This window comes from Pollicipes pollicipes, unplaced genomic scaffold, assembly GCF_011947565.3.
Source record: "Pollicipes pollicipes isolate AB1234 unplaced genomic scaffold, Ppol_2.1 Scaffold_5724;HRSCAF=6776_pilon_pilon_pilon, whole genome shotgun sequence".
Lineage (NCBI taxonomy): Eukaryota > Metazoa > Arthropoda > Thecostraca > Pollicipedomorpha > Pollicipedidae > Pollicipes > Pollicipes pollicipes.
Window position 1 is genome coordinate 403,961 of NW_023596746.1, and position 17,055 is coordinate 421,015.

At 47.0% G+C, this 17,055-nt stretch overlaps 1 protein-coding gene across 1 annotated transcript in view; it reads right to left on the bottom strand.

Annotated features, from left to right (window-relative positions):
• The window catches only part of LOC119102263 (uncharacterized), a 45,632-nt gene extending 32,192 nt beyond the window's left edge, over window positions 1-13,440 (bottom strand). Inside the window, exons 1-3 of the mRNA XM_037225633.1 lie at window positions 13,381-13,440; window positions 9,406-9,548; window positions 3,265-3,550 (exon numbers count right to left, since the gene is read on the bottom strand). Coding sequence (XP_037081528.1) covers window positions 3,265-3,550; window positions 9,406-9,548; window positions 13,381-13,405 — 454 coding nt within the window. The 5' untranslated portion in view covers window positions 13,406-13,440. The remainder of the gene's footprint in view (window positions 1-3,264; window positions 3,551-9,405; window positions 9,549-13,380) is intronic.
• Window positions 13,441-17,055: the final 3,615 nt, after the last annotated feature.

Here is a 17,055-nt window from a genome sequence, read left to right on the forward strand (position 1 = left end):
CACGTACCAAACAGACGCTCGTCATCTGTTGGGCAACGACCCACCTTTGCGCACTCCATGCCATGATAGGCTGAACATTCAACTCTTTCTCACGAGTGTCAAAGTCTTGAGTCAAAAGAAACGTTTTTTTGCGCCCATTATCGGCCACATAACTTCTTGGCGAGATATCACCCGTGGGTGTTTTTCCCTATTGCATCATTTCTAAAATGAATCAAACTTAAAATCGTGTACGATCCAACCCGACCAAAATGGCAGAGTTTTGAATAGCCAAGCCTCTACCTACACAATGTTGTTTTGTATTTTTTGTGGTCCAAATGCTTGCATTGGCTTTTAATACTGTTGGTGACATGCATAACCATCAGGTAGCATATAATCAATAGCAGAGCCTGACGCAAGAATCCAAGGTAATTCACGAGCTCCAAGACCACAAATATGTATACCACCCAATCAAAAGCCCTTTCGCGTTAGGGTTATTTGGCAGGGACTCTATTTGACGTCGAATCTGAAATATAAAAAAGATAGGGCGCAAGCAAAGCCTACGGTTTGTCGCAACAGTCGCAAACATAGTCGTAAATTTGCATTACATATGCGTTTTGTTTCATCATAATGAGCTTTTTTGCCATTTTGCATTTGCGGTACTTTTTGCATTGGTTCGATTGCACAAAACATTGCTCACGAAAAATGACGAAGTGGGACATGATGACAACACAAAACGCGCTTCAAAATAAGGTATACTAACCATTTTGGTAGGGCTGACAATAAACGATGAATTGTTCCCTGTTTATTCGATTTTCCGCACATTCCAGATTTGGTACAAAATTAGGTATTCGTGAAACAATGCTGGAGTGAGTAAGTGCGGCTCCTATTTATTGAAATAGTTCTGGTAGCTCCACAGGCAATACATTGCACTCCGGAGGGGTCTCTTGAAATTTCTTCTCCTTTGCGAGCCCTCTGATCCATCATGTGTATATTCCTAGCAACTTTGATAAATATTTTGATGCCTTTCTACTGCTAGATAAGGCACCATTAATTCGCGTATGTGGTTTGTGCTTTTAATTTGTTTCGAACAAAACTTACAATGGAAATGTGGTGTTCATGTGTCCCACGTGTCATTGCGGTGCGGTTATTGGTCAATTCAATAAACACCGACATAATTTTTCACAATGTGATAATATCTGATTCATGACATCATACCGCACTTGGTGCCAGAGACAAACTGCGTTTACTTACCGGCATTTCCCATAACGCGTACTCTAAATTATCGAACATGAACCCGCGGGGGCCGTCTTTCCGTCGGACGTCTGGCCTGCGCATTGTTAAACACGCTGAAGTACTCGGTGCCATCCTCAGCCACCAGGTCCACGCGCAGCTGAGATTGCTCCTCCAGACGCTGCATCAGGTACGACGTCCATGGCAAAGGCAGGGGACGTGAAACCCCTGGTAACGGAGCAAGCAGGTACGATACCCGTGGTAACGGAGCAGCACGCACGACACTCCTTGTAACGGAGCAGGAGGCAGGAAACCCTGGCACCGGAGCAGGAGGTGCAACAACCTCGGCAGCAGAGCTGGAGGCACGAAACCCCAAGGAATGAAACAGTCTTAAGCCCAGAGCATAAGACACCGATGCGCCAGAATCCACATGCAGGTCTACACCAGACCAGGAGCGACATACGATTCATATGTTGAGAGATCTCGTAGCAACAAAATACTTTTGGACAATCTGTTTAGTGCAACGGCGGTGCTTGCTTCCGCTTTTGTGCTGACTGCAACTGAGACGCCCAAAACTTTTCATACGGTGCGGGATGAGGAAGTCAACCATTGACATTGCAGCAAACGTGTGTAGCGATGGTAAGACGTTGCCAAGGAACCGGCATTACAAGGCTTGTTTCAAAATTTATGCAGAAGTTCTGTGAAGGCAAAGTTCTGTGACGGTTATTTTTTATGAGTGGTGTTAAATTTCATGTGAGCATTGATGAGAGCATTTAGTTTAGATGATAACACCTCTGCTTTCCATAAATGCTTGCCATCACTATCCTTGCCATTAATGAAATCCTTGTCGATTCCTCTCGCAGGGGTTTTTCACGATGATTTTCAAACATGCCGGTGCAATCGCGCCAACCTAACTTTGTTTAGGTGTAAGGAAGGAAATAGCCAAAGCTTTGGTGTTGGTAAATATTAGATGCCTTGCAAGGTCACTGGCATATATCAGATCAAAGTCATGCCGTGCCAGTCAGCGAAGACAGCTCGGGGAGTTGCTTAATATGATGTGACAACAAAGCTTAAGGCAAGGTCATACAGCTTAAAGGTAAGTATTATGGAATTAGACATTTTGAATAAGGATTACCGCTGATTCCATTGACATTAGGTCAGGTTTGAAGGTTAGGCAAAGTTCACAACTAACATGTTTTTAATAAAAATCTAGCATTTTGGGATATTTTTGACGCTCATTTGATTTCGAATTCCTGGATCACAAGGTCAAAACATTTATTGTTATGACTTCATAAGAGTCATGGAACGTCACTGACCGAAAAAAACGTCTCGATCATACTTTTACTTTAAGGGGCATGCGGCATAAGGTAGTACTTGATGTCCCTGTAAATGTGTTTATTCCAATAATCTCTTAAGTTTTCGGTTACATTCACCTTTTAAAGATTAAATAAGCTCGACATTTTGCCTACAGGACGGATCCGGGTTAAAGCTGCCTGCGTGAGGGGGGTCCGATGGCATTTCGCACTCTGACCTGGAGCTTGCCTGTCTGGTGTTATTTGACCCAAAGGTCATTACAGAGTTGCTTCCAAATGTGAAATAGATGATTCAACATAAAGTCCTATCTGTCTCACGAGTTTGGTGTTCACGGACGTATTGCCGTTTGAGAACTCAGGGGGTCAGTTTAACCTATCACCCGAGCGCACCCCATTCCGAACCAGCCCCCGGGTGACGGAATGTGCACACCAGGCCGACCTGGCGCGTGGCGCGTGCCGACAGGGTGACACCTGGGAGCGCGTCTTGGTAAGGCGCATAAGGTGTGAGGCCTTATCTAGGAAATGACTTTCTAATCGGATTCTAATCTAATCGGATGACTAGTTAAATTTGGCCAAAACGATGAAGTGGTGCGATCACAGACATAGGTCAAGCTCGATGGGCCCCTGGACCACACGATGCACTCTCATTCTGGAACTGGCTCCCAGCTCCGCTCGATGCGGAGAGCGGGATCGTCTCAGCTTCTGGGTAATCATGCGTTTCTTTTGCCATGACGCAGCTTACCTCTGAAGTGTTCCTCCGATGCAGGCTCTCCGAACCCCAGCTCCATATGACGCAGGTTACCTCTGAAGTGTTCCTCCGATGCAGGCTCTCCGAACCCCAGCTCCATATGACGCAGCTTACCTCTGAAGTGTTCCTCCGATGCAGGCTCTCCGAACCCCAGCTCCATCTCGTTGGAGCTCAGGTCGGCTGATGCCAAGGACTTCTGCTGGTCTTTTAAGTTCCCTGAGCCGTCGATGCCCCTGGTGAGGACGTTGGTCCATCGGCCTTTGTCCATGTCACAGTATACCTGAAGCCAAGCACCCGATAATTGTCACCACATCTGCGTGAAGAGTGCTGTTTGTGAGAGCCGAAGTGGTTTGCCACAGTCTTCAGCGGGGTGTGCTTATGGTAGTCCGGGTTACATATGTAAAAAAAATGGGTGCACCGGAATTTTGCAAGAGACGATTTCGAAGCGTCACGAGAGCTTCGCCGTGAATAAATCGTTAAGGAGTAAAAAATGGCACGTTTTTTTTCTGGAAAGATTGCTCGCATGGGTCAGCTAGCAGGTGTCGGAGAATAATACATCCCACATGGGACATTACACATAAGACTGATCATTTTGGTCGATTGTAATGCGTTGAGGAAAGTACTGTTCCGACTAGGATACAATATTCGCGGCTCATGCACCGCAAGGCATGCCTGACCGTGGCCTCCTGTCACTTTGACTTGTGCTGTTCGTGGTGTTGCCACAGAGGCAATATATTTGTTAAGATAGACAGGATTTATTTCCCGACCTCTGTTATGAATTTGGCGGCTTAGTAAGTTCCTCATCGGGCCTGTTACAGCCGTTGTTTCGCGAGACGGTGCACCAGCACCTGTTGCCGTGGCGACAAGGCGACCGCACTAGTCATGGCCCGCTCAGACACGAGCACACCATGCCTAGACATCAGAATAAGCGTTGATCACTGCTAAGGGCGGCCGCATCTATATGCCGCATCAGTACGCACGCAGCCGGGTGCGACCGCGTGCGTCACCCGCGCGAAACGCCGTCATATGCGGCTCTGCTTCCCACTCCGCCTCACCTTGGGGCGCCATTTTGGAGTGACAACGGCGTTTTCGTGTCAATTTGACTGCAATTCTCAGTGCAAAGACCGTCCTTCCTTGAAGCGAGCGCCTGCGAGACTGGGAGTACCGTGAGGGTGCTTTTGGGCTGACCTCTCCTCTACTGTCCTGGGCAATCACCACCTCTCCACTACTCGGGCCCGCCGGCTGCTACCCTAAGCGATCACCACCTCTCCACTACTCGGGCCCACTGGCTGCTGCCCTGGGCAATCACTACCTCTCCACTACTCGGGCCCGCCGGCTGCTACCCTAAGCGATCACCACCTCTCCACTACTCGGGCCCACTGGCTGCTGCCCTGGGCGATCACCACCTCTCCACTACTCGGGCCCACCGGCTGCTGTCCTGGGCGATCACCACCTCTCCACTACTCAGGCCCGCCGGCTGCTGCCTTGGGCGATCACCGGCCGCCTGACTTGTTCCACTGCTCTTCCGCACGCTTGTGTTGCCATTTTGTCAGCAACAGACCAGGGGAATCTTTCCCTACTTTACCTCATTGATATGAGTACATAGTGCAATGTAAAATATCATACAAAGCTTTCTGCAACACAGCTGCCACACTGCATCGATTCGACTTGGTTTCAAAATTATCACCAAAGTCGCATTTAAAGTGTTTGCCTTACCGACTGCCTCAACATGTCCCAAATTTAGACCACTCGAACTATTTACCAATATATTTTGGGGCTCCATCTCGAGGACAATAAATCTTTTTTGTTTTGCTTTCCAACGACCTCAGCCTTCATATCCCGGCTGCATTCATCCCCAGGTACGCCGATAAAACCACCCCAATCATCTGCACATCTGGTCCTTTCAATCTGTAATTTCCATCGCCATCATCACTTTCCATCTTACCTTCCTTCCAATTTCCTTCGCTTTTTATTTCTGGGTCTTTCCTACCAACCCTCACAAATGGGGGCGTAATAAATGACACCGCAGAACCAGTAGGTAATCGCTACCCATGACAGGCACAGGCCACTGGCATTCAAGGTCACTTTGGTTAACTTTGTGGACACGAAATTTAAAACCCGAGCTGCGCGAGCTGAACATAACTGTTAACCGAATCGATACAACAACGAAACGATGTTTCTTCTTACCATGCAACACGTTCCATTTCATATATTTAGTACTCTGAACGTGGACCATACAATTTTGAATGCGGTGGATTTCAGTCATTCGGTGGCTGTCAGAATGGCAGACGTGTCACGCTAAAAAGCGAGATATAAGAACCATCTATAACAGGCGCAAAAGGACAAGGTATGGTGCATTTATTGTCATGAAAGATATAAAATAATGGTTAAAAATGCAAAAAAAAATTATTGAACGTGCGACTGAAATGAGACGAGTTTGCCATTGTGTCTGTGATCATGCACAGCAGCAACGATAAAAGATCTGAACTTTGAATCGCCCTGACTAGAAAACGCAGTTGGGAAAACAGCTCACCACAGGCGCCGCACGTCGTGTGGCGAACTTCCTGACATGTGACGGGCACAGCTTATTGGTTGAAAACAGACATGCTGAAACGATCACATCCGGCCCCGGAAAGCTTGTGCCGAATTCGCTCAAGTTGTGCTACGTGTTTGACAGCCGCTCCTTTTCAGACCGCACTGCCAATGCCCAGGCTGGGCGTGCGTTTGTAAGGTAAGATACAGTGGATGTTTCTTTGCTTACAGCCCGCCTCCTACATCCTTGAAATGAGCAACTTAAGGAACGGTTGCTACGCTTGACAGCGAAACCAATGTGTGTCGAAAAGCTCAAAATGCCGTCGACAGCAAAACGCAGATTGTCTTTACGTAAGCGAGAAAAAACTGCGCAGCGCCGGTATGGACGCACACGGTGCAGTCTGCCTTGCAAAGTGATCCAAAAGTCTTTTGCAGAATCATCGCTCAATTACACCAAAATGACTTGAGTGGGTTGAATGAAATGCGTTAGAAAAAGTGCATTCAGAAATAACGTCGATCCTAGTCGTGCCGTGCCGAAGCTTGTGGAGGAGACATCCATTTGCGATTTAGACAGCGAAGCCGAAGTCGCATGACATATGAACTCGCATAGATTTGTTGTACATGACTTTATAATCACGAAGCCATGTTGAGGTAGCGTTACCGTTACTAGCGTAACGGTAACGCTACCTCGTGAATATAATATAGTTGTATATATATTATATATGTTTATATATATATATATATATAATAACATAATATAGTTAAAATAATGATGCCTCGTAATAAAGCGTGTTAGGTAGCGTAGCGTTACTCTCTTTTTATCTATGAACCAGCACAGTCCGCAGACCATCATGGCCCGCTTGTTCGAGCGGACCTCACACACAGGCCTGCTGACGATTCAAGATTCACGCGCTATTGCAGTGAGAAGTACATCCAAACATGTCGGCAAGCATTACCCCGAGAACAAATCCTGCTTGCCAGCTCTCGAAGTCAGAACATGTCAGATCCAGATCCGGATGTTCACAAACGCAAGAAACAGTCCACGCTTGGGTCTTTGGGTGGGCAAATGCTTAACAGCACCAGGCTGGCCGTTAGTCGACCGTTTCGAGCACCGCAAGTTGAAGTCACCGCAATCTACCAATAATGATCATCACAGAAGCAAGCGTACACTCACGCGCTTAAACACCAAGTCAATGCGATTCATTGTCTGTCGAACGATCTGCGGCGACTTTCGAGTCTGCCTGCAACACAACAAATTGAGCTGCCAAATGCTCGCAGCTGGCTTCAAGGTCGCTGCGTTGATATCTTGCTTTGTGAATGTGTATGTGCGTGTTGCTGTGAAATCCGATTGGTGAGTGATTGGTGCGATTGGTGCGCGAGGCACCAATCGTATTTTATTGGTGCTTATATCTGGTGGTGATCTGGTTTGGTCTAGTGGTGCTCGCGCGCTAATGGGATTTTACGGCAACCAGTGTGATGAAGTCACACTCGCTGAACGGTCTTTCCGAAGTAACGCATGGCGCGTAAGACCCATTTGGAGTTCGAGCATCGACAAATCTTGGGTTAGCAATGTCCCGAGGAAGTTAATGATGTTGAACTTGTGAAAGACTGGAGCGTCAGAGACAAGATGGATCCGGCTGTCAGATACAAGATGCAAGACGAATGGGATTGAGCTGTCTTAGGGTTCAAGGTTACAGTTGAAGTGCTCTCTGGTAGTGTCCTCGAGCCGAGAACCAGGTCCCACATGGGCTGGACATCTCCATCACGCCTTGCTTTTGATCCTGGTTTGTAAGTCGTACGACTTTGTGTTGTAGCTACACGAATGCGGGGCAAACAACAACCACAGTCCGTCGCATGTCGACTACACTCAAGAACGTCACATGCCGATGCACAACAGTCTTCTAATAGGCAGCTGTTCATGTCGATCCCACTCAAGAACGTCACATACCGATGAACAACAGTCTTCTGATAGGCAGCCGTTCAAAGAAAGATAGTGATTCATCGCCCAATCACCATTGAAAGCAGCACCATTTTATTAATAGTAATCATCAAGAAATAATAGGTCCTAATCGACAATACGCAATTCGATCACACTGTTCATTAAGCTATGGACACTTCAACCATCCAGGGTCAAGATCAGTCATGCTCATGGTCATACGTGGTCAATGTCCTTAAGATAGGCCCTTCGAAACGGTATGAAATTCGATCAGATCGTCTATAAAGCCATGGGAAAATTACACTTTGACCCCTTAGAGTCAAGATCATTCCTGCTCAACGCCATAAGTGGTCAGCGTTAATCCGGCCTCCGATGACCATGGCTGAGTTCTTCGACGCCATCGCGGTGTTGTTGACCATGGTTGGACTCAAAATGATTTTGTTCTTGCACATCGAAAGCTAACTCAGTCAGATATAACTAAACCCCACCGGCGTTGGTTCATGCGATAGGTCGCGGAAAATAAACCAAAGATTTTGGCGAATTACAGCAGGATGGTTTTCCACCCAACCAGATGAGAATAGCTGAGCTATGAAAATAGAAATATGCAGCAAGTCGAAGAAAAAATGCAGAGGCAAAGCAAGGCGGCATAAAATGATTAATTTTCTGGAAGTTCTCGTTTACCCGAACACTTTTGCTTTCATGCTGCAAATACCAGACGTCTTGGTGTGTAAAACTGTAACAAAAAAAGCTGCCGAGTATTCATCTTAATGCTTAATTTAGATCTGTCAGGTTAAAGGTCAAATCCACGCCACACAGCATGTCTTTCGTGCGTGGTCTCTGACCCTGACCTCAGAGGTCACCTGGAACCACAAATGGGTGTTTCCTTTCATGCGATAGCCAATCTCTGTCATGTCTGATCAAAACCTAAGGGAATCGGACCTGAAAAATACCCGCTTTTGATCCCTTTGGCATAGAAGGCCCCACGTGAAAGCATTGCTTAACTAGCATGCAGCACGCTTATCAGCCATCGGGAATAGGTGTCCTGCTCCGTTGGGAGTTAATGCCAACTGCTAAAGCCACAACTGCAGTCATTTTCAGCTTGCAAATCAGCCACATGCTACTTCTTTGGATAAGATCAGCAAATGGTACCAATATTGTTTTCGTCATGCAATATGTCCTGTAATATGAGTCGAGGAGGGCGCGGCGCAGCACAGGAAGGGGACTGGGTCCCATTCACGTGGTGTAGAATTGCGGCCGCGAAGGCAACGCCGCTGCCTGGGCAATTGTGTACCGTACTGCGCGTTTGCCGCCTGCCCGACTCAATGAATCCATGCCAGGCGGAATGTAGTGAATAGGAGCTATTCGATGGTGCCGGACAGACGAGACGCAATGCACTCCATTGCAACCAACTGTCGTGGTGATTCGGTGCGGCAACAGAAAAACACGAATGTAGCGTGCGTATGGTTTCCTTGGCAACAAATGTTTGCACGCGACCAATCCGTGTAGTCCGGCAATGCTCCAGGGACCATCAACAACTGCTAAACGAGCCGCAATGACCAAGTTCAAAACATACTAATCCACGCTGCCTCCGTTGGCGCTGCGAGGCCAGCAGGGCAGGGCTGACCCAAGACAGCCTTGCCCTGAAACGCCGGCGGTCGGCCCCTCACCGATATTGAGCCCTGGTCCGTCGACAGGACGTACACTCCCGACCGGTCGAACTGCAAGGGCAGGTTGTCGCACCGGTTCATGTTGAAGCAGGCGTCCCCAGGGTAGAACTCCTGCGCTGCCACCGAGGCGATGAGCGCGGCCACTGCGGCAACGCCAGGCGTGAGCGGGATAGCGTGGGGAGGTAATTCAGGCACACTAAAACAGACGCTGTGTAGAGGGCTGAGAAAACATAGACAGTTAGCATAGGTTCGGAGGTAGCATAAGATGACTTCTACACAGGGGTTAGGATAGCCCATACGATTGACAACTGTCATACGATAGTGGCCTGTGTTCGCGGGAATGTTCGATTATGTACTGTATACCTCAGAATATCCCCAGTTGTCGAGTGATGATGAATTTGTCAGCCAGCAGCAAGAGCAAATAATTGGTGAATTTGAAAACGGAAGTGATTTATCCTTTGTCTATATGTAGTCGATGGTGCAGTAGCAATGCACTGCACGCTTTTCTCGTGGCTTGTAGTGCATTAGCGTAATATGGCAAGGACATCCCCAGAAAAAATAAGCATTTTGTCTAAGAAAGCTTCTGACAATATCTACATTGCAAGCGAGCCTGCAAACCTTGCTCTGAGCGTATTTGTAGTTGGTAGCTTCTCATCGCAATCACGAGCCGTGCGAGGTGTGAGGATTTTGACTGTTGGAGATCTCTTGAAAACTGTCACAGTTTTAGTCAGCCACACTGATACCGTGATGTTTCTGAGCTCTTATTTACAGAGGTCAGCTGTTGTCTAGATCCATAAAAGTAGCCGAAGCAATGGCCGCTCGTTTCAACAAACCAGACCTGAACCGATGTGTTTCATCGCGGCGGCCTATGCCTCCCCGCCATGCTCGTTTCCACCCTCTATGTTATGTTCGTTTGGAGGTCATTCGCTTGTATTCATCACATGCCGTCGCGTGTATTCATCACATGCCATATGTCATCGTGTCGCTTATGTACGTTGTGCAGGGCCAAAACTGTTTTCCGTTGAGATTGGTCTGTACGTCCAAAACACGTGCTTTAGGAAGTTGCTAGCTTGTGAAAGGTTTTTATTTAAAACGATTTACGAGGATGAAGCCGTTAAGGTAAACAGTTTGTCCTATTTTTGGTTCCTTTTCATATACGCTATGTGGCTTATAGTTCTTTTTCCTTTTATAATCATGCATATAATTTTTCAAATGGGAGTGTTTTATTGTGATTTGACCGAAGACGAGCGTTTGAAATGTAACACAAGTGTCAAAACCCTTTATGGGATTTAACCGTGGTAACACCATGTGTTGCATGTCGCTTCGATTCTTTGCGTGCGTGCGACCTGACCATGTCTTCGAAAATCTACTCGAAACAAAATTTGTCGATATTTGCCTTTGATATTGACTTCATAATGACCACAGGAGTGTGAATTCACCCTTGATGCATACAATTGTGCATTTTTGCCGATACCCACTGGCATGTTTAATGCATCCAAGCCATACGCTACCTAAACAACGGATTCAAGCATTCATTCAGTGCTTTCTGCTCAGGCCTTTATTATCATTTGCATGCTAGAAGGCTACGACCATTGATGATCTGGTTTGAAAGGCAACAAAAATGTCAGAGCATCTCGTTCAGTGGCGTTTGGCAGTGAGGGACGTAGAATGCTAAGAACGGGGCAAATTTGACTGCCATTCAGTGTCTCATGTTGAAACGTAGTGTCCGGTGTGCACAACTCAGTTACCAGAGCGACGGCACGAAGTCCGATCCTATCTTTCCTGACTTTGTCCCTGGAAAAGGGAATGTTTCACATCTGAAGATTTTGGAGCAAGCATCAGATATGATGAAATGGGTTCACCCATAGCCGTTGCTGTACTTTTCAGTGGAAAAGACTACTCTAAACAACACAGTTTCTCCGTTTAGTAAACATGCTTCTCAATGCGGCATCGTCTGAGTGCGTCACCGCACCATGCGCAACATCGTTTGCCACTAGACGGCAGTGATATCTGGAAATCGTGCTAACGAACGTCAGATATGAACAACTCTGCAATTATGGTTTGTTTGGCTTTGATCGTCGCACGGTCAATGAAAAGGCAAGATTCGAATAGCGTTATTAGGGTGGTATTAATGCTTGGGTGACCTTGGAATATCCCCTAAAAAAGTCTGCACATCTTCGCGGGCACGTAGCCCGGAAACTAGAAGGGCATAGGTCTCAAGAAGGGCAAGGCTGCGAGCTGCACTAAATTATTTTAAAGATTCACCTTACCTTCTTTGCGTACGCCTCTTAAATTGTTGAAAAATTACAAATGCAGATGAACATGATGCAATTGACCAAAAAAGATGAAAACATTGCCTGCGTTGCTAAACGGTGATTCCCGTTGCCCTCCTCTCCCCACTCCACCCACCTCCTCAATACAAGCGCATGGTGCCGGCTTGGTGCATCCAATTTTGATATATGTGTTTGCACTGTGTGTTGCTTGCACGCATATAATTATTGATAGCTTTCGGTAATCTCGACAAGTGAGTTCAGGTTTCCTTTCCTTTTCCTCCGGTTTCCTTAACTAGTTTAGCCTGGCTTACGTGGACAAAGGAATACTGTGAGTCCTCCTCTGCTGTTCCTCGATCCGCTGCTGGCGTTTTACATGTTGTCATTCGTGACGTAATGAACCATGGTATGAATAGAATGGGCCAGACCTTGGCCGGGTATGCTGGGGATACCTCAAAGCATGGTGGACGGCATGTTCGCTCGGAAACAGCCCATGCTTCGCACGATATGCCTTTACACTACCCGTCCACGAAAAATCCCGCCCCCCAAAAAATGTCAAGTTGGCTCCAGATCATGTCGGCGCTCATATTTTGACGGTCAAAGTCAAGTTTTTGCTGTAGTTGGAAAGCTCACTAAGTTCTCGCACACACTAATCGCAACGTAGTTGCAAAAAAATTCATCAGGATAAGTCAATATGTTGTCGTATATAGTTACCTTTTATGAGGGTTAGGCTGCTGCTACCTATCCGGACGCATTGCATTATCATTTGTTCACTGCCACGGCTCGTCAGGGGGGCGCGCCTTATCCAACTTGTATGAGGGTTGGGCTACTGTTACCTATCCAGACGCATCGCATTATCATTTGTTCAGTGGCACGGCTCGTAAGGAGGGCACACCTTACCCAACTTTTAGGTTTGCCAGGCATTTTAGAAACTGGTCGGAAATAGAAGGCTTAACCAATAAAAAGGTGCAGTCTGAAACCTTAATCCACACAGATGTGCTCGAAGTTTGAAAAATATGTGTATATCCATAAACATGATGATGTTCTGGAACATACAGGTCGCTTTCATTGCTGTTCAGGGAACACTTTTAGTAGGTGAACGTAGCTTAATACTTACGCTCAGCGCTGCCCGTCGAACGCATTTCAGCAATATCACGGTATACCATTTCTTTAAGAAGCATTGCATTTTATTCGTAATTTGGACCGCCCTATACCGAATGCGACGTTTAGACGTCTTTGACACTTTTATTTTACACTCAGCTTATATGCTGCAAGCACCTGGAATAACCGCGCAATATCGCTCAATTTGCTTCACGCGTGCAAAATGTGTGTAAAATGTTGTAGCTACAGCATCGTCAACACGCGAAAACTTCTGCAGTCCTGTCTGGAGAAAGGTCGGGACCAAATCATCCGGTGATCAGGGTGGCGGCAAACCTTGGGTGGTGAGTAAGGCATGCACGCAGACTACTTTGCTTGGGGAGTGCTGTAACCTCGAAGACACCGATGCAGACCATTCAGCATGTATCGAAAAAGGGCAATCCACAAATCAGCTATTATTTACGCTTTTCACTTCCCACCCTGAGTGTGTTCAAAAACAAACATCGACAAACAATGTAATTTCGACTGAATAATGCCTGGTAGAGCGCTCGGGATTGATCTAGGCCTCAGCTTTCGCTCTGGGTCCGTTTGCCGACGCTCCACTTACCAAGAAGCGGCAGGGGGTGTGCCATGCCGGCGGCGGACGACGACCGGGGCCAACAGCAGCCGACTCGCCACCGCCTGGCGCCGCCTGCACATCTACGCTGCGCCGCACGGTCCCGAGCCGCGGGCGGACGGTGACGTCAAGTGGCTAAACGCCGGTCATTGGTCCGGACGTTTCGCTGCCTTGGATACGGACAAACGGGGAGCGTGGCAGCCGGACGGGTGGTGCATAAACTTACCTCGACGAATAAATATCAGGCTTTTGCCACAGAGAAAAAGGGCCTCTGGCAGGATCTCTCGTACAGAATTTGCGTGCCTCGCCAACAGCGGCGGTGTGCGAAATATTGTCGTTCACCCTAAGCGCAATCATCAAAACGACGCAACTCCTGTAAATGATACACATCACTTCATGATAACGCCTAAAGTACGTAAGTTATCAAGCGCATTTGCGAGTAACAGTATACGTATAATCAATGCAGCACTAATAGCCTTATTTTTCGTAAAATTGCCGGAACAATGGATTGATAGATGCATTGATATTTCAGCTGCATGCCTTCATCAAACACGACTATCAGTAGTAAACTCAGAACTGCCTATCGATCCTACCCGATTTTTCAGGTTTTGTTGAAACAGCGAGACACAGTGTCACACGCCACCAACATTCAAGGGTTTCGACAAGAAGCGATTGCCAACCATCACTACGATACAGTGTACATGCAACTAAAAATTGAAATACGCGAACAAATACTGGTACATGCAAACAAATTCAAGTAGATAGACATCACGGATCACGTGTCATTCATACATGCAAACAACTCAAGTTAACAGGCACGCGCCACGCAACACTTATACATGCAAACGATTTCAATCAAACAGGCGTCGCGCATTGCGGGTCAGGCATCACTCATGCATGTAAATGATTTAACACGACAGCATACATGATTTAAGCTAGCACTCATCCAACATCAAGGTATTAATCACATCCGCATAACCAGCCATGATGAGCCATGTACATTAAGGTTTGGCCGCCGACTTCTGATAAGAATGAATTCACATTTTTGCTGTCGGGGTGGTCCTGTGTTCTGTAGATGATTTTGAGCTCTAAAAGGGGTACGTGGTCCGTACTCCCCTGGATTTCAGCCTGAGTGTATTTTGCCCAAAAATGGTCTCCAAAAGGGATCTTCTCTGCTTTTTAGCCTATTACATGTGTTCATTATATTTAAGGCGCATGGACTCCCCGACGTAGACTATGCCCGCCATGCTTTTCGCCCAGCTTACACTCAATTTCGAAAGCCACATTTTTTTCCAAGCAAACTCCCTCAAACCTAGACTTGCGTGGTGTCTAGACAAAAAGTCGACTCGTAGTTTGCCGAATGACTTTTTCGACTGCTATATGCTGACTTCCATGTTGGCGGCATGTAAAATATCGACATGCTCAAAATCCAATCGACAAAATCTCGAACGGTAAAATGGTGGCACACAGAATAGCGACATGTCGAAATGGCGAAATGCTGGATGGCGAATTCAAAATGGCCACAAACCATAAGGTCCATATGTCAAAATGCCAAAATGGCGAAGGGCAAAATCGCAAACTGCAAAATGGTGACATGTAGAAAGGTCGGCGCACCAAACTGGCGAATACTTCAAGGGAGTGGTCCACAGTTATATGGAGATGCCCCTTTGAAGAGCATTCGGTGCAGTTCACATCACATCTCTGCCATTCTTAAGACTTTGAGTCCATTAGCTTCTGAGCTTCACGCTCGCAAAGACGTGCAGACTATTTTGGGGAGTCTATTTCAAGGTCATCCAGGTTTTGGAACGCCATTCAAGTCCTACCATTCCATTAGTCGCGCACCGACAAGGTCAAGGAAAGTGTGGCTGTCGAGTCGTTGATATCTGGGGTTCATGAGCACGATTTCCAGTCATTGCAGCTGTCAATGGGCTCTCAATCAATGTTGTGCGAGGTACAGTGACGTAGTCAAACAATGATGCATTAATAAGCATGTTAACTAGGCGGCCAAATTGTGCTGTCCAGAGCAGCTTTTTCCACTCAAATGGATACCAATAGGGAAGGGACTAAACAGCGGACCAAACCCGCTGATAGCCCCATGGTCCGCGCCTATGGCACTGATCAACGTAACACCTTCGCCATTGGATACCGCTTAATCTAACCTTTCCAGAACATGGTGACCTTGGGTCGGGACAAATGTAAGCAAGAATACCAAAACCTGAAAAATAGTGTTGGAGACAACCCCGCGCTCCGAGTCTACGCGAATGATCACCAAGGAACCTTCACCAATAGAAGCGCAATAACAGATATTTTATCCTTTCCAGAACGTGGTGACCTGAAGTAAGGTCAAAGGTAACCAAAAACAGCCAAAGCCACCTGAACTTAGTTTGCAGACAACATCTCGCTTCGAGTCTACAGGGCCGATCGGCACAAAGACTTTACTAATCGATATGCCATAGTTCATAACCTATCCGTTCCAGAAATGGTAACCTTGGGTTCGACAAAAGGTCACCAAAAACGGTCAAAGCCACCTAAAATTTGCTCGCAGCCATCCCCAAGCTCCGAGCCTATGACACTGCTCAGCATGAAACATTCATCGATCGATGTGCAATAGTCGATATGTTATCCTTTCAGAACATGGTGCCCTAGGGTCAAGTCAAGGATCAACAAAATACAAAAGCGGAAAAAAAGGTTTCCAGACAACACCATGCTCCGAGTCTGTGACACTGATCAGCACGAAACCTCCCCCGATCGATGCGCCATCGCCGATATTCTATGGTCTCCAGAACATGGTGATTTTGGGTCAGGTTAGAGGTCACTAAAAATCCAAAAACGGATCAGTTGGGTTGTACACAACCCCGTGCTCCGAGCCTATGGGACTGATGAGCTTTAAACCTTCTACGATAAATGCACTAAAGGCAATATCCTGACTTTTCCAGAACACTATGACCCTTACTTAAGTCAAAGGTCACCAAAAACGCCCAAAACAACCAAAATTGGCAGCTGACAAACGTATGCCCCGGGCTTATGAGACCAATTGGTTCTGGAGAGGAAAGGATATCGACACATCGTTTCCCAAAGGTTTCCTACTGATTGGTCCCACGGGCTCGCAGCGTTTTTCAGGGTCTTTCTGCCAACTAATTCCAGCTGGTTTTGGCCGTTTTTGTGACATTTGACTCAACTCAAGGCCACCATGTCCTGAAAAGAACAGGTCATCGACTATGGCCCTTCGATTGGTAAAGGTTTGGTGCCATAAGCTCGCGGCGTGGGGTTGTTTGCAGACTAATTTCAGAGTGTTTTGGACGTTTCTGGCGACCTTTTAACCAACCCCAGGTCACAACGTTCCGGAAAGGATAGGCCATCGGCTATGGCACACCGATAATGCCGAACGAATATGAAAATGCCGATGGATCCCATAGGCTGGAAGCACGGGGTTATCTGCAAACTAATATGAAGTGGTTTTGGCCGTATTTGGTGGCATGTGACCCAACTCCAGGCTACCATGTTCTGGAGACGATAGATTATCGACTATGGCACATCGGTTGGTAAAGATTTAGTGCTGATCGGTCCCAGAGACTCGGAGCATAGGGTTGTCCGCCAGCTAATTTAAGATGGTTTCGGCCGTTTCTGGCGACCTTTGACCTGACCAAAAGTCACATACCTTTGACC